This window comes from Boleophthalmus pectinirostris, unplaced genomic scaffold (assembly GCF_026225935.1).
Source record: "Boleophthalmus pectinirostris isolate CB_2022bp ecotype Guang Dong unplaced genomic scaffold, ASM2622593v1 HiC_scaffold_4, whole genome shotgun sequence".
In the NCBI taxonomy this organism is placed as follows: domain Eukaryota; kingdom Metazoa; phylum Chordata; class Actinopteri; order Gobiiformes; family Gobiidae; genus Boleophthalmus; species Boleophthalmus pectinirostris.
In genome coordinates, this window is record NW_026571353.1 from 13,497,147 (window position 1) to 13,519,138 (window position 21,992).

At 39.8% G+C, this 21,992-nt stretch overlaps 4 protein-coding genes and 1 non-coding gene across 6 annotated transcripts in view; 3 read left to right on the forward strand and 2 right to left on the reverse strand.

Annotated features, from left to right (window-relative positions):
* Positions 1-22: 22 nt before the first annotated feature.
* On the forward strand, positions 23-6,902 carry dgcr8 (DGCR8 microprocessor complex subunit). The gene is made up of 14 exons (XM_055161389.1): positions 23-177; positions 433-1,358; positions 1,742-1,904; positions 2,252-2,394; positions 3,049-3,382; positions 3,764-3,961; positions 4,080-4,181; positions 4,256-4,354; positions 4,440-4,522; positions 4,601-4,701; positions 4,773-4,879; positions 4,970-5,097; positions 5,428-5,541; positions 5,619-6,902. The coding sequence occupies exons 2-14, from the start codon at positions 681-683 to the stop codon at positions 5,700-5,702; spliced, it is 2,334 nt and encodes a 777-aa protein (XP_055017364.1). The 5' UTR covers positions 23-177; positions 433-680; the 3' UTR covers positions 5,703-6,902.
* Positions 6,903-7,526: 624 nt separating this feature from the next.
* Positions 7,527-12,987, reverse strand: trmt2a (tRNA methyltransferase 2 homolog A). Its single transcript, XM_020928350.2, has 12 exons — positions 12,728-12,987; positions 11,812-12,424; positions 11,358-11,466; positions 11,106-11,287; positions 10,910-11,024; positions 10,688-10,803; positions 10,504-10,615; positions 10,307-10,429; positions 10,065-10,140; positions 9,841-9,957; positions 7,984-8,080; positions 7,527-7,904 (listed from the first exon to the last, which is right to left on the reverse strand). Exons 2-12 carry the CDS (start codon positions 12,384-12,386, stop codon positions 7,727-7,729), a joined length of 1,800 nt encoding a protein of 599 aa, XP_020784009.1. The 5' UTR covers positions 12,387-12,424; positions 12,728-12,987; the 3' UTR covers positions 7,527-7,726.
* Positions 12,988-14,360: 1,373 nt separating this feature from the next.
* On the forward strand, positions 14,361-17,724 carry ranbp1 (RAN binding protein 1). The gene is made up of 6 exons (XM_020928294.2): positions 14,361-14,519; positions 15,623-15,759; positions 15,841-15,998; positions 16,079-16,207; positions 16,286-16,354; positions 16,692-17,724. The coding sequence occupies exons 1-6, from the start codon at positions 14,505-14,507 to the stop codon at positions 16,826-16,828; spliced, it is 645 nt and encodes a 214-aa protein (XP_020783953.1). The 5' UTR covers positions 14,361-14,504; the 3' UTR covers positions 16,829-17,724.
* Positions 16,395-16,527, forward strand: LOC129411400 (small nucleolar RNA SNORA77). Its single transcript, XR_008633290.1, has one exon. It is a non-coding gene; the product is annotated as a small nucleolar RNA SNORA77 (small nucleolar RNA).
* A 135-nt stretch (positions 17,725-17,859) lies between the features above and the next one.
* zdhhc8b (zinc finger DHHC-type palmitoyltransferase 8b) overlaps positions 17,860-21,992 on the reverse strand; it is a 71,716-nt gene continuing 67,583 nt past the window's right edge. Inside the window, exons 8-11 of one of the 2 annotated variants that reach the window (XM_020928330.2) lie at positions 21,858-21,960; positions 21,071-21,177; positions 19,942-20,987; positions 17,860-19,512 (exon numbers count right to left, since the gene is read on the reverse strand). In XM_020928330.2, the coding sequence (XP_020783989.1) occupies positions 19,380-19,512; positions 19,942-20,987; positions 21,071-21,177; positions 21,858-21,960 (1,389 nt within the window). In that variant the 3' untranslated portion in view covers positions 17,860-19,379. Of the gene's footprint in view, positions 19,513-19,941; positions 20,988-21,070; positions 21,181-21,857; positions 21,961-21,992 lie in introns of both variants that reach the window. The other variant, XM_055162110.1, reaches the window with a different exon arrangement.

A 21,992-nucleotide genomic window follows, 5' to 3' on the forward strand; every position in this document is an offset into this window, starting at 1 on the left:
TGCGTTTCTGATCTGGCAACGTGAGGGGCGCAGAATCGCCGCGCCGGTTTTTGCCGCTATGTGGTCCTCTTCAAGATGGCTGACCTACAACTGAGGCGAGTCGGCGCCTCTTCGAGAATCAAATAATTTACTGCGTTTTGTAACTCAATCGTGAGGGTAACGGCGCCACATTTGTTGGTAAGTGTTTTTGTCATGACGTGCATTAAATGCTATGATGAACAAGACTCGAAATGGGCTAAAGAGTGGTTGGCTATCACACTAGCACCCATGCTAAAATGATCAAGGGCCCCGTGTGCCGCTTTATCTCTTTTTTTCTGGTTAATCACACGCTGCTATTGCGCACGTAAAGTACAGGTTTTACAATATGTCTAGTTGCGATGTTTTCATAGGTTTGATTTTCTATCTCGCTGTTTTTCTATCTTCTTTTTACAGCTTCCAGAAGCTCGGAGGATGATCAGTGCCTAGAGCCCTCATAAGCTGAATGCATTGTGATTTCCAATAATTGAGACAGTGATTCTGAAAGCTGTCTACATTAATGAAAAGAACAATGTAGTCAGCTTAGCATTTTCAACTATGGTACATGATCAATACAGGGATGCGTTTCTGCATGTATTGCGATTTTAGATAAAAAGAAATCATTGTTTTTAATATTACTTTGTAAAGCGTAAATTAACGTAGAAATGGAGATAGATGATGTTCTACCCCCTCTCCCCTTGGAGCCACCTCACGATTTGGCCCAAAATGCGGAACGAGCACCTCCACCACCTCCCCTGCAAACGTCCAGTGACGCAGAGGTAATGGACGTTAGCTCTGGTGGTGATGGACACACAGACACCCCAGGGGACGGGGAAGACCAGCCACATCAGCCCCTCGCTTCAACCTCCATAACTTTTAGTAATACGGTTTCCAAAAGTGAGGCCAATCCTACCCCGCTGTGTCCAAGAACCGCTCGGCACGCTCCCCCGGTCACCAAGTTTCTGCCTGATCTTAAACTACTTAGAGATGTTAAGATTCGTGTAAGCTTTGCAGAGAGCAGCAATAATAGTAAAGATAGGAAGGTTTTGTACACAGGTGAAGGGCAAGAAACCGAAGCCGATGAGGGGTTAGACAGCATTAATGGGGGGTTGCATGATTCGACCAGTGATCAGGATGGTGGTGAGGGTAGCTCTGGAAATGCAGCAGGGAGATTGTCTGAGGAGAATGAGATAGATATGGAAAATAAAGTAGAGTACGCTGTTCTGGATGAGTTTGAAGACTTCTATGAGAACTTTCTGGACCCTGACAACGGCGGATTTAAGTCTGACGCCATAGTGCAGCAGGAGCAAGCAGATGATGAGGCTGTGACTTTCTCCTATGAGGTATGTTTGGTTGTCTTTCTATACTTGGTCATCCTTTTATACCATATTTAGTTCCATCTATAAAGCTCGCACCTTTCGGCTTTGTAAGAATTGCTCATTTAATAATAATGATAATAACAATTTTGAAAATTTACCTCAAATAGATATAGGTAGGTAGATGTATACATTTTTACTATCAAAGGATATTTATTGTCAAATGCTTGGTAGCCATTTTGGAACAGTTGATGTAATGTAACAAGTCCACATTTTATTCCCCCATCCTCCTTCATTGTAGTACACTTTTGTATTAGTATATTCCATTCATCTCTTCACAATATGCATATCCCATTCCCATTTGTGGTAACGCATCCTTCCCTCCCGGCCTTAACCACTGACTGTTCCAGGAGGAGTTTGACAATGATGTGGATGCCCTGCTGGAGGAGGGCATGCCAGTCCCCAAAAAGATGCGTCCCTCAGAGGACAAATATGGAGGAGACAGTGACCACCAGTCTGACGGAGAGGGTGGGGTCCAGCCCATGATGACCAAAATTAAGACTGTTCTCAAGAGTGAGTGGGGGACTAGTTTAAATCATATTAAACCAAATACAAACTTTCTTAAGTGACCAGTATATATATGTTTCTACAAAGAACAAGTCTAATACCCTATTGCAGTTATCTTGTACTCTATTTGCAATAATCCATTTGTTTTTTTTTCCCACTTAATGCTTTATCTGCAAGTCTAATATCTAGATATTATGTAATATAATTGGTGAAATTTGTAAAAATGTTTGCCGATTTGTTCAAACACAGGCTGTCCAGAAAATTACAATGTGTACTCAACTGATGTTTGTAATTCCCCTGCACATGAATATATGTACTCTGTCATTGTGAATGTGTGCTGTAATGTGTGATAGGTAGGGGGCGCCCTCCTACTGAGCCTCTCCCTGATGGATGGATCATGACATTCCATAACTCTGGCATTCCAGTCTACCTGCACAGAGAGACCAGAGTGGTCACCTGGTCCAGACCCTACTTCCTGGGAACTGGAAGTATCAGGGTAAGATGTTAAAGCAAGGGTGGAATCTTTGCATGTGGGTTGAACTTATTTGATTCGGGGAACTACTTTTATTCTTGAACAGTTGTGGATTAAGTACTCAATTTTGTTACTTCAGTAATCTTTTGCATTACTTTTACTTAAGTAAAAGTTTGTGTGTGATCAAATGTGTCATTTGATCTTTTACTTAACTAAAAGTATCACATGAAAAAAATCTACTTAAGTAAAAATATTAAAGTACCTGTGGAAAAAGCGTACTTAGAGAGTTTTAGAACAATTAAAGGATGACATGTAGTGATTTTTCATAATGAGTTTAGCAGATTTTAAGTGATTCAATTAAGTTTTGTGTTTTTGTGCATTTCATTTGCTCAAAGTTGAGACATAAACTCAAATTTAATGTGCTACAAATAAGTCTCAGCCATTTCAGCAATTCTCAAACATGAAGAAAAGTACTTTGTGGTGACATAAAAGTAAAAATTATCCATTGTAAAATGTACTTATGTAAAGTACAGTTACCTAAAATTTGTACTTAGTATTGTACTTTTACTTCTGTACTTCATTACCTTCCACCACTGTTCCTGACCATTTTCATATAAGGTTTTAAAAGTGTATTAATTGTTTGAAAGTTATATACTCTGACTCACAAATCCTTCACAGAAACACGACCCTCCCACAAGCAGCATACCTTGTCTACACTACAAGAAAATGAAGGAGCAGGAGGAAAAAGAGCTCAATGGTGAAGTGACCCCCAGTGCTGAAGAGTCTCCTGTCAAATCTAGCAGAGTGAATAACGAAGCCGTGATGAGCAGTACTGAGCCTGACTGTACAGCTGACGATGCAGACAACATGCCCTCCTCCAGTCAGCCTGACTCCTTTGATGGAGAAGCTGAGGCCAACCTCCAGAGCAAAGACCCGCTGGCATGTGACTCTGCTCAGGGGGCTCTGGGACAGGTCAAAGCCAAGGTGGAGGTCTGCAAAGATGAGTCCATAGGTAAGGAAGTTTGAGGTCAGCCTTGGGTTTATTTCTTCTACTACTTCTTCTTTTTTTTTAGTTCTATATCTCTATGATGAAGTATTGTAATGACATGAGCCTGGTCTTGGCTAAAGCCTAATGAGATATCTGGCATTTTAATCAACACTGTTCGCATGGTATTAAAAATGCACCAACTGTTATACATAACTGTTAATATCAACCTGTTAATACATTTACATAATGTTATTCACTACATCAATAGCCTATTTTACTAGGGTTTATACTAATCAGTTATATTTTCTTGACACATGATTTGTGTCATTTGATCTGTTATTTGTGTGCGAGGAAATTAGGCTTGGTTACAAGTTTATTTTATTTTTCTGCATTTTTACCTTGCAGAACTTGAAGATTTTCGCCAGTACCTGGAGAAGTGCTTTGACTTTGAACAAGTTACAGTCAAGAAGTTTCGCACGTGGGCAGAGCGTCGCCAGTTCAACAGAGACATGAAGAGGAAGCAGGCAGAGTCTGAGAGACCTATCCTGCCAGCTAACCAGAAGCTCATCACGCTGTCTGTCCAAGATGCACCTACCAAAAAAGGTAGTGTGGCTAAGATTTGTAGACAGCTTTTAATTTGAGTGTATTTACAATAAAGAGTTATTTTTTTACTCTACATTTAATGATACATTTTTAACTATTTAATATCCCTTCTCCTCAGAATTTGTCATCAACCCGAATGGCAAATCTGAAGTCTGCATCCTACATGAATATATGCAACGTGTCCTAAAAGTTCGACCTGTTTACAACTTTTTTGAATGTGGTAAGATTTATTTACAAAATTTTAAAGAAATGTGCTATAATCCAAAACTGAGGAGATTTTTTTTTATTATATAGAGAACCCAAGTGAACCTTTTGGAGCATCTGTTATTATTGATGGAGTAACCTATGGTACAGGAACTGCAAGCAGTAAAAAACTTGCGAAGAACAAAGCTGGTAATTTCTTTAGTTTATCAAGACATTACATGTAGTTATTGAATCTTTAAGCTGTTCAGATGTTAAAGCTGAGATCTTTTTATAGCTCGTGCCACACTGGAAATCCTCATCCCTGACTTTGTGAAGCAAACCTCAGAGGAGAAACCGGTGGAGGGAGATGAACTGGAGGTATTTTAGTCACAACCATCACATTATTTACTGAACAAATGATAGGTCTGACAAACTTACAATGTTTTCTACCCACAGTATTTTAATCATATCAGTATAGAGGACTCAAGAGTTTACGAGTTGACCAATAAAGCAGGACTACTTTCGCCATATCAGATTCTACATGAGTGCCTTAAAAGGTGAGGTAGACATATTTATTCTTAGTGAGGAGCAGAAAGTCCTGACATGCCCTCTTCCCTTGTCTCCATAGAAACCATGGTATGGGTGACACAAGCATTAAATTTGAAGTGATCCCTGGGAAAAACCAGAAGAGTGAATATGTGATGACCTGTGGGAAGCATACTGTTCGAGGCTGGTGTAAGTCTTAATAGAGCAGAGATCTTGAATTATTAAACTGTAATTCAATGCAACTCTTTTAAACGTCCATCTGTTTTTCTTTGTTTTCAGGTAAAAACAAAAGAGTCGGAAAACAGTTGGCATCCCAGAAGATCTTGCAAATGCTTCATCCACATGTGAAAAACTGGGGTTCACTGCTGAGAATGTACGGCAGGGAGAGCAACAAGATGGTGAAGAAGGTACACAAACCTGTTTGATTTGATTTAGTTTAGATATGTACTTCAACAATAGTTGCTTAATTAGCTAATTGTATGCAAATTTCTTAAAGAGGGAGACTTTTTTTTTACAATGCCATACAATGCGCTGTTGTTTTCAGACAATACAGAATTTTTAAAACAGTTAACATTTAAATCACCATGTTACCCTTTGTTAGTAATAATAACTCATAGAACTGAAATACCCCCTCTTTTAATAAATTCTTGCATAAAAACAAAAATCTTCCCAAAAAAGGACTCATCATCATTGTCATTATCCTCACAGTTCTTTAAGTTAACCAATCTGTTTTGCAGGAGAGCTCAGACAAGAGTGTGATTGAACTTCAGCAGTATGCCAAAAAGAACAAGCCAAACTTACATATCCTGAACAAACTGCAAGAAGAAATGAGAAAACTGGCCAAACAGAGGGTATAATTACCTGCTCAAATACATTAAATTTGTTTGCTGAGTATTTTTGCTTATTATACGGTACACTTGTGCTTCAGGAGGAGACCAGGAAAAAACCTAAGATGACCATCATGGAGTCTGCCCAACCCGGGAGTGAACCGCTCTGCACTGTTGATGTTTAAGGAAGAATCTTTAACCACCACTGAAACCAGTCACTGTCAAAACATGTATTGCTACCTTAAAAAATGCATCATGTAGTGGCAATATAGTTTGATAGCTGCTTGCATCCTTTGGCCACATTTTATGACTTTATTTGTTTGACTTGGACTAACATGCACAGTTGAGCAAATGCCATCTACCTCTCTAGTCGTTGGAGAGGTTCAGGGTAAATTGGTAAAGTCAGAAATAAAATTACATAGTGTTTGTTTCTTTTTCCACTTGGGTTTTGTTTTAAATGTTTTCTATGGTCAGTTGCACCAATGTCTGTGCTTTACAATATTTAAAAAGGGACTACTAAAAAATGTACGTATTTATGCTCTTTGTGATCCCAGAGGGGTTGATAAGTGGATGTTTCACTTGGCGGTGTGGTTGGTTTTATTTACACAAAATATTCCATTTCAATTTGCTGGAAAAAGATGCTGTCTTGATTTGCACGATGAAAAGTTGTGTTGTGAAGTCACTCTTCAAGATTGTTATGCACTTGTGTCTTGTTCTTTGTGTTGACTGATCTTGCTGTGTTTGGTACTGAGATAAGTGCATTTTAGAAATGTTAAAGTTGATTTTACTTCAACAAGAAAATCGCACTGCTCCATATTGACACTGCATTAAGCATAGCCAGTCATATTGTGGCAATATTTTAAACTAAATGTTACGTTAAAAATGTGCTACTTTTTTAACTGTAATGGCATATACACAGGCCACCATTTCACTGGCACCTTACTATCTTTTGGCTACAAGTTACCTTAGATTATACATTTGAATGTTGGACCTAAAACGCCCTTCAACATGAAATGAGCAGAATTGACACTTTAGCCTGCTAGTATTTTTAAACTGCCTTTGTCCAGTTAAGTGTATTGAGGTTTTGTGACAAACCAACAAAATATAACCAAAGCTAGCAGTTACATGCATTTATAGAATACTTTAATGGCAGCAAATTTGTCTACATTGTAAAATTAACTGGTGTAAAGTAGAAATGCATTTAGATTGCTTTAAGAATGTGCTATGTGTGTGTTGTTTTCTGTGTTGGTGCAAGAAGGATCAGTTTATGTTGCTATTGCGTTGTAATAACTTTGAGATGTTCTGCTTAGAAAATGAAGTAGGCCTACTTGAGCTCATTGACTTCAGTGATGTTTGTTCTGCAAAATAAAACGTCCTGAACATGATGTGGAAGCAGTTTATTGGCATAGGTGCAGGGCCATAATGAATGTAAAAGCAGAACTCCCTTCTCCTGCTTCCTCTTTCTCATAATGGGGTCGCTGCTCAGATCCACGTGTCTATTTTGGCCATGTTAAAAATCACCAACCAAAACTTTCCCATTAACCAACTTCATGGCCATCGCTCCTTATTTTTTAAAAGGTTATCAAACTTTCTTTTCTGCCGGCTTGATAGAGCTATACCTGTTAATACAATTTCAGATTTTAAAAGTCAGCCTTTGATTAAATTCCTGAAACAATAAGCTAACATTTTTCGCTTTTCTTCTAAATTGACTTTATTCTTTCAAACTCCCAAGCTAGTCACGCTATGGCCCTTTATGTTTACACTTGGAACAGTTAAGGTTAAACAGACTCGATGCTTTGGTGCCACTGTCTGCTGATTTATCACGTCGTATGTATTCTCTCATGTTGGAATAGTTGACTCAACTGCCCCTCATGTTAAAATCTTTCAAACCTTTTATGTGCACCATTTCCTTGAGATGTTGCTGCTTGGAAAATGAAGTAGGCTATGTATTTAAGCCTGAGTTGACTGACTTTTGTGATGTTTGTTATGTGAAATAAAATGTGTGTGAGTAATGACATGAGAGCAATTTATTGGTATAAGTGCAGGGACATAAATGGAAAACCAGAATACAAATAATGTTCTACAAATAATATTTACAAGTTTATTTTGAAATGGGCCATACATGGGAGAGGATATTTACACTTTATCTAAAGTAACAATTCAATTGCCTGTATTTTAACCCCTCGGCCCCTGGATGTTACTTGTATATTTAAGAGCCAGGTTGTTGTTGGCTACCACTGTCCTCCGATGGCTGGGATTCGTAGCCCACTCTCTCCAGAAGAAGAACCAACTCAACGTGCATCGTCTGAGGAAACAGGTCCACGGCCAGGGCCCTCACTGGACGGAAAGGGGCTCCATGGACTCTGTTTGATGGAGCACGGCACAGACTGAAAAAAATGTTAAATAAATCAAATAAAACGTAACAAAATGGATAGCAGTGTAGTTAACCTAAAAATGTTCACTTACTCTATGAAGTTGTTCATAGCAGCCTTTGCATTGCATGCGACATAGACCAGCCTCTTGAGATTTTCTGCTCTCCTTATAGCCAGGATAACTTTGGAATCTGTGTAATATTATTATTTTTATAATACTCTAGCATGTACAGTCCCTGACAAAAGTCTTGTCGCTTATCCATTTTGTAGAAACAAAAGCTTATAACTTGACTTTAAATTAATTGATTGGTTTTAGAAATGTCTCATATGAAAGCTAAAACCCTCCCAAATTATGCTCAATATACTAAAAAAAAATTTGCTTCACTGAAAAAAGATTGATCATTTAATGAACACAGAAAGGTCAGATTTTGGCAAGACAAAAGTCTTGTCGCCTTGTCATATGATGCACCCAATCCTAGATTACAGCCTCACCTGTGATCAGTTACTGATCAATCAGTTAGTGGGTGTGTATAAAAAGAACCCCAGCACACCAGACCTTCACATCAACTGCAACTTGACCTCTGACAACATGCCTAAGATCCACCCTGAGACCAAAGCATTAATTATCAAGAGGCTGAAGACCAGATCCACTGCTGAGGTGGTGACACCTTCAATGTGTCTCAGCGTCAAGTACAAAGAATAAGAAAAAGATCTGAAATGACTGGAGATGTTTTTGACAAGCCCAGGGCCCGGCAGACCCCACAAGACAACTGCTCGGGAGGACCGTTTGTTGATTTGAAAATCCAAGGCCAGCCCCTTTTCCACTGCAGCAGAGCTCCACCAGGCCTGGTCACCTCAAGTCCCTGTGTCAACCAGAACAGTTTGTAGAATTCTGTCTCTAAATGGCCTCCATGGTTGAATCAGTGCACAGAAACCAGCACTAAACAAAAGGCAATTAAAAAAACATGTGGCATTTGCCAAGGCCCACAGCCTGCTAAAAGGATGGACACTGAAAAAGTGGCAGAAGGTGGATTTCTCAGATGAATCCTCGGTTGAATTACATCACAGCCTCCGCAAATATTGCAGGAGACCTACTGGAGCCTACATGAATCCAAGATTCACCCAGAAAACAGTTAAGTTTGGTGGCGGAAAAATCATGGCCTGGGGTTACATCCAGTATGGGGGTGTGCGAGACATTTGCAGGGTGGAAGGCAATATCAATAACCTAAAATATCAAGACATATTAGCTACCTCTTACATTCCCAACCATAAAAGGGGTCAAATTTTGCAGCAGGATGGTGCTCCATCGCATAATTCTATCTCGACATCAAAGTTTCTCAAGGCGAAGAAGATCAAAGTGCTCCAGGACTGGCCAGCCCAGTCACCAGACATGAACATCATTGAGCATGTCTGGGGTAGAATGAAAGAGGAAGCATGGAAGGCAAAACCAAAGAATCTTGATGAACTCTGGGAGGCATGTAAGACTGCTTTCTTTGCTATTCCTGATGACTTCATCAACAAATTGTATGAATCATTGTGGAACCACATGGATGTAGTCCTTGAAGCTCATGGAAGTCATACAAGATATTAAATATGGATCTCACAGCACCACTACTTAATTCACTGACGTTATGCAACATATTTTTGTATTTGAAGTAAATTATTTGTTCAATTTTCTGTAGGCGACAAAACTTTTGTCTTGCCAAAATCTGACCTTTCTGTGTTCATTAAATGATCAATCTTTTTTCAGTGAAGCAAATTTTTTTTTAGTATATTGAGCATAATTTGGGAGGGTTTTAGCTTTCATATGAGACATTTCTAAAACCAATCAATTAATTTAAAGTCAAGTTATAAGCTTTTGTTTCTACAAAATGGATAAGCGACAAGACTTTTGTCAGGGACTGTATAACTCAATGGGTTTAATCTGCATCTTGTAGTTTCTTTTACTCACGCAAGCCTGCTCTTGGTGGATCCACTATAGCTATGAGGTTGGATGCAACAGTACCACTTAGGATGTTTGGGAACACATCCTCAGCTTTTCCACAATGAAACTCAATGTTACTCAGCTCTTAAAACAAAAGCAGATAAAGACAGACACAATTTTCAATGTTTTGAATTATCACATTATGTATGACACACAGCAAATCATATGTAAGAATGCTATGATTGATTTACCATTAAGTTTTGCATTGACTTTGGCATCCTCCACTGCTTCTTGGCAGAGTTCAATCCCAATAACTTTCTTTACTCTCTGTAATAGCACAAGTTCATTTTAAAGACCACAAATGCACAGCCAATCAGTGCTCATCCCAAAGTGTCATACAGCAAAGCACATGAATCAGTTTGCAATTAATAACATGTTTTACAATTAGACGCAAAGAGTGTAAACATTTTGCTGAACAGTTATGCGAGCTGACCTTGGCTAAAGAGATCCCAATTGTCCCAGTCCCACAGCAAACATCCAGAACAGTGCTGTTCTCATCCAACTGGGCCCACTCCCCAACAGCAGAGTACAGCACCTCTGCAGCTCCTGTGTTCACCTTACACACACATATCACTTTTAAAATAGCAATAACATAAAACAAAATAAGCCACTGTGGTGTTATAGGGTTACCTGAAAAAATGAATGAGGCGAAATTCTGAACTTCAGCCCCAGGAGCTCCTCATAAATGCAGCTCTCTCCGCCCACCAGCTCACAGGGTAGATCCTCAGGGTTAGGAGACGTTCTTTAAGATAAAATTCTAATTACCATACAGTTACACCTGTATAGTGTAGAAAACCTGAAAAACTGGTCCCACCTTTGCCCTTCTCTAACGAAGTAAAGCGATGTGATGCCACTGTCTTTCCCTTCTCCCTCTGTGAAGTACTGCTTCATGGAGGTTTTCAAAGCATCTAGTTCCTCCTCATCCAGTTTCTAAAATGTCAGATTTCAAAGGCAACATTTTTGTATCACTATTACACCACAAATATATTGACTTCTTTTTTTCCCCCATATGTTTCAGTTGTCTTGTCATAGTTACCTGTGGGTTGAAGAAAACTATGGCCATAGCTTGCCCTATCCTCGTGGTTCGAACTGTTAGTTGCTTCCAGTGTCCCTCATAGGTCTCTGGGCTGTACACTGAATAAGTTGTTGTCCTGTACAAAAAAGTCACTGTTTTTATATTCTTTTTACACCTTGAAGTTTTAATGTTTAGAGGATAAACAAATGAGACATACCTGATGAACTTCTGAAATGCACTGACCACTCTTTTGGCTTCGGCTGAGACGTGACTGGTCTCTGCTGGACCGACCACAGCACAAGAGCCTCCTTTATATTTACCCAGTCGAAATCCTATGGTCTTGTCCTCTCCGTCTGCTCCAACTGAAATCAGGAACTCACACTTGTTTCTGTACCCTGTCTACAACACAGATATCCAAACAAAGGTTAAGATATGACATGACAATAAACAACAAACATTTTTAAAATACCTGGGTGGGAGAAGGGCGTATTTCTTCCAAAGGACAGCACATCTTGTTGTATTTTCCTTTTTGTGCAAACAGCCACGGTAGCATGGCTTTGTTGGTGTTGCCAATCTCCCTAACAGAATCAGAGGTGTTCTTGAGAAGCAGTTTTACATATTTGTACATTTATTTACAGCAACCCACACAGAAAGTAAGCCATTCTTTTATAGTAAAAAAAAGTCAGAGCCCAAATCTGCCCATCACACTAGAGAGTAAACACATTTCTGGCATAACCACCACCATGAACACTGGAGGGATGGCAAATGTATTGAAATTGTTGACATTCAGAAAGCACATTTTTGTTCTCTGAAACGACTTAGCTGATGTTTTTGGTGGCAGTGAAAAGTGGAGGACTGCGAGAAAGAGATCAAGGAGTATTTTTACCATTAATAAAACAAACAAAAAACTCTGCACCACTCACTTGGCTAGTCTCTGTAGCACAGCCACCACCTCCTGCTCCTTCCTGCGTAGCTGCTCGTCATAAGGTACGTTCCACAGTGGTGTCACTGCATTGGCAATCTGGACACTATGTGGCTCCTCGTCCTCTTCCTCCATCCTCTTCGATGGGGGCCCCTCACTCTCCTCTTGTTTTCTCTTTCTCATAATGGGGTCTGCTTTGGGCTTAGCTAGCTTAACGGTCAGCACCTGGCCTTTCCACTGCATCCCATGCACCAACTTCATTGCCTTATCTCGCTCTTCTTCATTTTTAAAAGTCACAAAAGCAAATGTCTGCTTTCCAAACAGCTTGATTTTGTGTGGGTTGAGATTTTGCTTGGCCAAGAACTTCTTCAGATCATTAAACCCAGTGAATTTAGGCAGGTTTCTTATCTCCACCTTGAAAATCTCAGACGTGAAGAGATCGTTTTTAATGTAGCGGTACATGCTTGGGTCTGATGATTCACTTTCCTCAGTGTTACAGTCCTGGGGCAACTCTGCAGACTTCTCCTCTGCAGCAGGTGATGCATCAGGCAAAGCGCACCTACTGATGTCTGCCATCTCCAAATGTCCAAAACTAACTAACAAACTTGTGTTTTCTGAAGAAGAAAACAAACATACATTAAAAACTTTGAATATATTATACACAGGCATTAGGGAAGCAAATCAAGTATTTAGTAACTTTGAAGAATGAAGAACAGTGAGGTGTGGAGCCTTGATTAAAGGGGACAATACTGCCTCACGTCTCACGAACTACGAACCAACGTGTCCCCATGATTTTAACTAAAATATATACACGCTAAAATGGAAAACTATGCACATAAAATGTTGAAAATGAAAACGACCTATAAGGTAAGATATATATTCTCTACAAAAAACAAACAGTTATATTACTGGTTTACCTTCACTTTCTAACTTTGCCTCTGTTGTACAAACTCCTGAATATTGCTCACTTCACAGTAGGACACAGGGCGCTGCCATGATGGCTGGTTTACCACGTGCGAAGACAACCTTTGAACCGGTTAAAGAGACAGCTACATGATCTGTTCACGCAGTTTCATTAAAGATTTAAAATTGTTCATTTCCTGAAACAATTCTCGAATATCGTTATAAATGAAAAGGCAATTTCGTTTGGTTCATTTCCAGCAAATTTTCTCTGAACATTAGTGGTGACAGATGCAGCTTAAATGCGGAAGGGCGAATCTACCTTTTTCTTTTCTATGAAGGTAAATATTACCTTCATAGATTTTTATAGTATATATACCTTCATAAAAATCCCCTGGGTTGAGACAGGATTTTTCTCATAGAGCGCAATGTAATCACAGACAGCTCGTGTTCGGCTGACAGGGCACCTACAACTTTCAAAAATATCGGATTTGTTGGCGATTTTTACCTATTTTTAGATCACTAACTTTTTCTCAGCTCAAAACCCTTCAGTTGTCTTAAAAACATTTTATAATAGTTAGCTCCGGCTCCGCTCTGCTCCGCTCTAGCTCCAATTGGTCCAAGACATCACGTGATACACCAGCCCGCGCTCCGTGCGTGTGCTCACGGGAGAAAAGAGCACTACTGCGCATGCTCAGTCGGCCTACGGTCACCGGAAGTACCTAGCCGGGCTAACCTAATCTGGAATCTTTTTTTTAATTTTTTTAACAGTAACACAACAACATGGCAAAGCAACATAATTAGCAACATAACATAATTATGTAGATACAATATAGTAAAGTGCAGATGATATTGTTGTGCATCAATGCACAACAATATCTATATCTATCTATATATCTATATCTATATATTTATAGTTATTTATATGTTATTTTAATTTGAATAGATCCATGTACTAAGTATGTACTAAATACACTAGCTAGACGGCTATTTTAGCAAAGCTATGTCACGAGAGGGCGCTCTAGGCTTGTGTGTCAGTATCTACTGCTCCCATTCCTCCTGTACAACTGTCACTGCGCATGTCTCCTGCAGAGCTACTGTTCTGTCTGTTATGTCATTCAGTTGCACCAATACTTCTGTACCACTGAAAAATTTAAACAGCAATTGAGCAGCAGAAATCAAGTTTGGATCCTTCAAGGTATTCAGTGAAGGTCCCCCATAAAATATTGAATAAATTTTTGTACTACTAATATACTTTTTCTATATTTTTTATTCAGTGAGTAATAAACACTACACTAGTTATAATTTCTAGAGAGTTACAGTTATTGTTATGAACGTGGACTAATATTTCCCATAAATCATGAAGCAGGGGTAACATGATCACATCCTTTATAACAAATAACAGGCCTTTATTAATCAAAACAAACGAACAAACAAACAAACAAAACAAACAAAAAAGAAGCAACTTTAAGGTTCATGTAGCGGACCAAATGGGTGAGGGGAACTGAGCCACAGATGAAAAAGAAATTAGAACTATATCAATTTGTTTTATACGTACATATTTTGATTAGCTCTTTAAGGATCTTCCCTACTGCAATACCAAAAGCAATCTGTGAACGGCAGCACTGGGCCTGGAGGCGTCTATTCTGCCAAAAACACACAAGAGTGAGACGAAGCGCTTACGTCGGGCGCGCGAAAGCCGAAGCCGGAAGTGAGTAGTGAAGGCGAACGGCGGACACTTTGGGATCTGAGTCTATCGCACAATTGCCATAATCTTTAAACATCTACATAATTATGGCAGACCCAAAGGTGAGAGTATACGCTTCGGATCATCGCCGTCATTGTGCTTCGTTACAGGGAGAAATTTAGTTGTAAATTCTCCTATATTTACTGCCATTGTTCGACAAACTTTGTACTTGGAGCATTGTAGCAAAATGCCGATATTTTGGGATTTCATCCAAAGCTAGTACTCGTCGCGACCTTTGTTCAGCTACACAAAGTGATGTACCTTGAATATGTAGGTGTATTAAGTCTCGCAATTTATACGTCTCACAGTTTATAGTAGAAGTAGTTTCACAGCACTTGCACAACATGTTAGCTACAGGTTTCTGCACGAGAAATCTTATAGGCCCCATAAAAACAATTTACCGTGTCGATTTTTAGACGAAAAAGAAACCTTCTATTACGCTTAATTAGCTCGGAACCATTGTCAAAGAAATGAAATCAATGACTATGCCCATGCCTTTGTCTCTCAGGCACAACAGTTGCTAACATGAGTTGGCTAAATGTAGCTTTCGTAGTCACGAGTGTTTCAGGTATAAAACAAACTCAAGTCCTAATCTTAAAGCCACAGTTCCTACATCGTTTTTGATGTTTAGTATTTGTTGTAAGCGTGAACGTTAAATGGGATTACGGCCATATGTAGTTGTAAGCCGATAGTGAAAGAGAAACTCTGTTAGCTCGCCCTGGGCCTCAAAAGTAGCACAACTTCTTCGTGAGTTCTTTTTATGAGAAAATGAAGTAGCTGTTAGATGAATAAAATGAAGACATTTGGATGAGCTACTCTTAACTCTTGATTTTAAAGGATGGAGTAGTCATGAGTTTTCATTTTCTTCTCTATTGATATTATATTATGTGTGGATGCCCGATGGCAGGCAGTACAGCAGCTTGGAGTAAGTAATCAATGTAAAATTTACAATAGACATTATGCTCTGTAATGGTGCGTTGCTTGGCAAAACCCATACCCAAGTTTTGCTCATCAAAGCCATGCTTGGTGAACTCCAAATCCTCCCTCTGAGGAGGTCAGGGCATGCAGCATGTGACAGTAGGTTTAGTAGACTTGATTATTTGTATACATTAATGTGGCTTATTTCTTCACAGCCGTAACCCCACATTTTTGTAACATTTTTCAGGACCAAGAGGAACAAGAAACAACAGCTCCAGATGCAGCAGAAGAAACCAATCATGATCCCCACTATGATCCAATCGTGAGCCTTCCAGAACAGGACATAAAAACATTAGAAGAGGATGAAGAGGAAGTCTTTAAAATGTAATTTGACTAGTTTGTTTTATGTGTTAAGAAACCGTGGAATAGATGTCAACAACAGTGTCTTCCATTAAAAATCAACAGGAGAGCCAAACTGTATAGGTTTGCCTCAGACAACGAGCCTCCAGAGTGGAAGGAGAGGGGCACTGGAGACGTGAAGCTTCTGAAGCACAAAGAATCAGGCAGCATCCGCCTGCTGATGAGGAGAGACCGAACACTCAAGATCTGTGCCAACCATCACAGTGAGTGCAGATAAACACACTATACTTGTTTGTGTTCATGTCAATTACAGTTCTGTTTCACTCTGCTTATTATGCTGCAGTTACACCTGCGATGGAGCTAAAGCCAAATGCTGGCAGTGACCGGGCCTGGGTGTGGAATACATTGGCAGATTATGCTGATGAATGCCCGAAAGCTGAACTTTTGGCAATAAGATTTTTAAACTCAGAAAGTAAGTGTGTTTTACTATTTTGCAGTGCAACTTATTGCATTCAAATAAAAAAAAAAACTCAATTTTTGTCCATCACAGATGCTCAGAAATTTAAGGTTAAGTTCGATGAGTGCAAGGAAGAAGTTAGAAAAGCTCTCAAAGTTAAAGGTAAGTTGTCATTAATACATTAGAGACACACCACAACTCTGCAGACACACTCTGTTCTTTGCTGTGCGATCCAGCCTTGGACTTTTTCTGTCTGCTACATTATTCTGCGGAACATGACAAATGACTGCCTTTTTATAATAAAAAATAGTGTTGGTTTGTTCTGCCACATTTTGTCCTAATAAAATACTCTTCAGTTTATTGGATCATCTAATGTAAACACACATCAACATTTGTGCATGTGAATATAGTGTGCACAGCCTTAAAATGGCTTTTATTCACTACCCATCAATTTGTATGATATATTTATAAAAACTAAACATGCTTCCACTGTTAACAGGTGAGGATGATGGGCCAGACAAAGTTGCAGAGAAACTAGAAGACCTCTCTGTAAAGGATGGGAAAAAGGAAGAGGACAAAAAGGAGACGGAGAAGAATGATGAGAAAAAGGAGGTCACGACAGAAGAAAAGAATTGAGAAATAAGAACTCGCTTTTGCTGATCTTCAGCTTGTCAGTTTTCCTCTTTTTCTACAATAGACTGTAACGGAACTGAAATTTGGACACTTGCATATTATTTTTATTATCTGTTTTGCTTCAAGATCACAAGTCCTTGATGCCACTGAGAAAAACCTAACGATATATTGAATTTGTACTAAAAAGCCTCTCCTTAATCCCTGAAGATGTCACCTTTTCATACGTCATCAATATTACTTTTATAAACTGTGAAAAAGGCTTGTGATAGTGATAATTCCCACATTGGGTGTCATTTTTTTTTTTTTTTAAGTATTGAAAAATTTGTAGACTAAGAGGATGTAGCCTGCACAAGACAATATACGGGGCATTTGAGGTGTTAAAATATAAAATCTTTTGTACATCTTGACAGGTTTTCTTGCCCTGTTTAGTGTCCATGTTGCCTGTAGCGGGGTGAAGGTAGCTCAGGTGGTCTTCAGTGGATGCTGCTTTGACTGCCTTTTGGGTTGGTTAATGGAGAAATTCACTCCAGGCAGTTTAGTAGCTATCTTGGTGCATGTGACAAATGCCACTGCACACTGATGGCATTGGAGCAGATGCACTTATCAAAGCATTTTGCATATTTTTGTTTGAAAATCTTAGTCAACGGTTCAAAGTTTGCAGCTATGTGCTAAATATTTTCCTGATAAATATATTTTGAACATTCCCAGACTTAAAGCATGTTTAATAAATGTAACAAAGTGTGACCTATCTGCTCACCTAATCTTCACTAATTGAGTTCTTTGCCCTTGCCTCTGAAGTGCATCTGTAAAAATGTTTGGATGAAATGTTGCTTTTCATTTGCACAGATGATTTGAGATGTTTCCTCCTCCACCTTTGAATAAAAGCTCTCCAAGACCAACTCTTTGCATTAATGAAACTGAACAATTTCTCAATCACTTGAATAGCAAATTTTATTTTCTTCATTGGGAGATGTTTCCTTCTTCCACAAAAATATGTTTAATTTATTTTTTTATATCATTAATTAGTAGTTCAGTACTGTCAGGAATGGCCCCTGACCTGCAGTGAAGTCCATTTCCAAAACAAAGACTAGTGGCGGCAGTTTAAAGGGGATTTGGCATTAATGAGGTGCAGAGATGCCTACTAATATTTTAATTTAGCTCTTAGAAACTGGTTGCACTGATTAGAATGTGCCAATGTCTCACCATTGTTTGGCTCATTGTTTTTAGTCATCACATTAGCTACTGTCCCCATCTTAATGCACCACTGAGCCTTTAGATCAGGATATTGACTGATCTCACCTAATACTCTGCAACTTTTGGTAAGCAATGTAACCGAAGACATAATTTTCTTATGTCTTTAAAGGCATTGTGGCCAAACCTTTTAATGCAGATACTACTGGACGTGTTGTCCATTGATACCCAAGCTAAAATGTAAGTTATGCTGCCACTTATTTAAAGTGATACTGGGTATTACAGACAGCAGCTGAATTTTGTCAAATAGGAATTTTTGTAACATGGACTAAAATGTGATAATGGTTCTTATGCTTGACTTTTAGATGTTAAATACAGAGTAACTTTCACTTTCTGTCGCATCAGATTTTATATAAGATTCATTTTTTACACTGCAAGGTACAACTTTTTTTTAGCCTTTTTAGTCATCATCAAAGACTTTACATAAACATAAAGCACTCAAATCTAGCCCAGGCTTCAGTTATTTGCCTATGATATAAAAATGTATGTATCAAACATAGGTTTTAAAGTATGGGTAAATAAAACACACTTAGAAAAAATACAAAATAACAACCAGTTAGCTTTTTGACAGTTACAATGACGTATCCATACAACTGTTACATTATGAACGCAAACATAACATACATATCAAAATGCTTTGTTTCTTTTTTAAACAATCTAAATATTAAGAAAACAAGTTGTGCAATGCTGACCTATACCCTCCACTGTGATGAGGTATACCTGTTCTATCCAAATACAACAGTCACCCAATGTCTTGGACCATGTAGAAATTATCAACGATCACTGACGGACTGCATTGAGAAAAAATAAGTTGTTTCCAACAATTAATTGACATAAATGAAAAGACATTCATTTCATAGATTTATGAAAATATGACATTTGTAAATAAATTAATTTACATTTGACTATTGATAGTTGTTAGCCCTCCCTCTACATATGTGCTTCTCCATCCAGTTGTGTTGTGTTATCAAAAACACTTAACTTGAAAAAAGATGATGCAGTGCAGGTTTTGCAGAGCACCTTGACTTGAGGCCAAAAGTCACATGGTGGATTTTTTTTCAAGTAGATACACCTCACTCTAGTCTACACTCCATTTTGTGTGTGACAGTTGGAAAAAAATGTACTGTTACAAGTTACAACCAACAAACAATCATTGTCAACTCCACTCCTGTGACCATGATTATGAACCACCACGTAAAACTTTCCTCTCATTACCGCCTGGACAGCAGGCAGGCTTATCCTATCAAAAGGAGAGACCTGCTCTTTGAAAACAGAGATGTTACAGTCTTGAGATATGATGTCTTCACACAGAGATCTCGTAGGTGGTGCCACCGATGCCCGTCATCTTTTTGACATTACTGTGGCGACTGGGGCTGAGGGGGGTGCCATGGGCACTGGGGTGGCAGTCCCTCTGCCCATTAACTATTATGGTTTCTCTGAATGAAAAAAACACAACAGGGAAAAATTATGTTCATCTGTTATCTTCAAACTGTACACGGAAGGGTTAGGCATGCTGTTAGCTGAATGGATCATGAATACTATATACTAACTCTGAAAGTATATGTGGAATGTTAGAAATGCATGCAAAAGAAAAAGAAATTCATGTGATCACACCTTTCTTTTTATTATTATATCCATGGATGCACACAAAATGGTCTATTTCACTAGAAAAGCAATCCATTACAAAGAAAAAAGTATTTAAATACCATTGAAATAATAATGGATACACAGCAACATTAGAACAAAGTGACAGGGCAGGCTGTGTGTTGCAAATAGACAAGGGCCTCCAATGGAACACTACTTGATGGCCCCATGCCCCCTGGGCCTTATACAGTGCATGCAATCCCAGATGTTACGAGTCATACCTTGGAGCTCCCAGACGAGGGGAGTCTGTCCTTTCATGGGTGTTCATGTAGGAGAGTTTATGGTGGGAATAGGAGGGGGAACGGGGGACGATAGGGGAGTGGGGCTGGTGTGTGGGGGAGCGATAGCCCTCTGTGGCCCTGCTGCTGTTGGAGCTGCTGTGGTCAGTGTGCAGCGAAGTAGAGGAAGTCCTTAGGGCTCGGCTCATGGTGGAACCGCCATGGCGCAAGACTGGGGTGCGCTGGCCATAGTTCACCAACCCAACTCCCATGAGGTTGTCTCTAGAGCCACTGTAGGCTGGCGGTGTTGGGCCTCGAGAGCGAGTCCCATCTGGATAACAGCCGCTAGGGGGCAGCCCATACCCCCCTGGTCCATCAAACACACCAGAGTCCTGGGCATAAATGTGTGGTTGTGAGCGCCCATGGAACATCTGCCGCTTCTCCCTCTCCTCCATCTCCTTTCGCTCCTGGATGGAGGCCATGATGGTCTGGGACAGGTTGTCATAGCGCACTGGAGATGGGTCCCTGTCTCTTTGGTGAGGGGACTGCCGGCCCACTCGGACAGGCATCACAGGACTGTAGGTGGTTGATACTTGCTGCCTCTGGTTCTCAGGTTCCCTAATGTGGCACATTTTGGTTGGCAGATAAGGAGAGTGGAAGCCCATGGAGGGCATCCCACGGTGAGCCATGTACTCACTGGCAGTACCTGGGGAGATGGTGGGATTAAGCAGGCTGTCATAGGACAGGCTGCCGTTCCTGTTGGACAGTGTGTTGGGGGAGAAGACACTCTTGTAGGGGGTGGAGGTGACTGTTTGAGGCTGGAGCGCTGTGAGCTGGCCCTTCTCGGAGCGCCTCTGAGCTTGCTTCAGGCTGAGGGAGCGAGAGTTCACAGGGTCAGAGTCCAGCTGCAGAGGAGATGACTGGAACGTGCGATGGAGTGGAGCGTTAGTGTATTCAGGCAGGTCCAGGTTGGGCTCAGAGCGGTAGTCGTGACCACGGACACCCTCCTCTAGAATAGCTGAAGTCTTACATTCCTCTCCAACGATAATCTGATGGGGAAAGCAATTATACAACAATTCAAAGATTTGAAAGTACAACTATTCTCGATTATAAAAAGAAATCATCATCTTACCTTCTCCCGAGAATTGTGGTAGTGAACCTTTGGCATGGTGCTGAAGGATGGCCTGTATTTGTACATGGCTGGAGTTGAAGGGTGGGTCTTTCCAGAGAGAGAGCTCTCTACTGACAAGATTCGTAAAAAGATAAACATAATATTAGAAGGCATAGATTGTTTTAATCCAGAGATCTCTTTTCAAATGCAGTACATCGACATATCACCAGGTGGCAGTAAAGTTCAACAAAAAGAGTTTTTGTGCTCAAACCCTGACATAATGCACCATGGCACTGGAGATTCTGGAGAAAATATGCTGTTGAGGTTTAACAATTATTGACAACTAATATAACAAACAAAAGACAATAAATGTTCAAGGCTAATGTTTCCATTGATAAACCCACAGTCACAACCATTTCTGAACTGTAGACCCAAATGACAGGCTCCATCTTAATTATAGTCCAAATCTGAGCCTGTTTGATTTCTCTCCCCTCTATTGGCAGAGCTCCACTCCCTCACACCACTTAGAAGAGAAAAGAAAAATGGTGATTCATGTTGCAGTGATTCACTCCAGCATTGTACAGCAAATCTGATACAGATTCAGTGAACCAGGCTCCGTCTGCAACAAATCAGGTCCAATCTCCTGCTTGGGAAAATCAAGGCCATTGGACTGTCACTGAGGTGTGCATTTATCATGCCTAACTAGAATCAAGTCACTGCAGGTCTATAAAAATGCCATATATTCAACAAAATAGACAGGAAAGGGGGGAACAAAATTTACATAAGAAAAGAGATGCTCTCTGCTTACCTTCACTGGAGGTCAGATGATTTTTGAGGTTGTACCTGTCAGCTTTGGGAGGCAAAGGAGGCTGGATTTCTTTTTCATCCAGACCGTCCAAGCTGCTTTTAGACTGCAGACAGGGAGAAGACATACACAGCAACA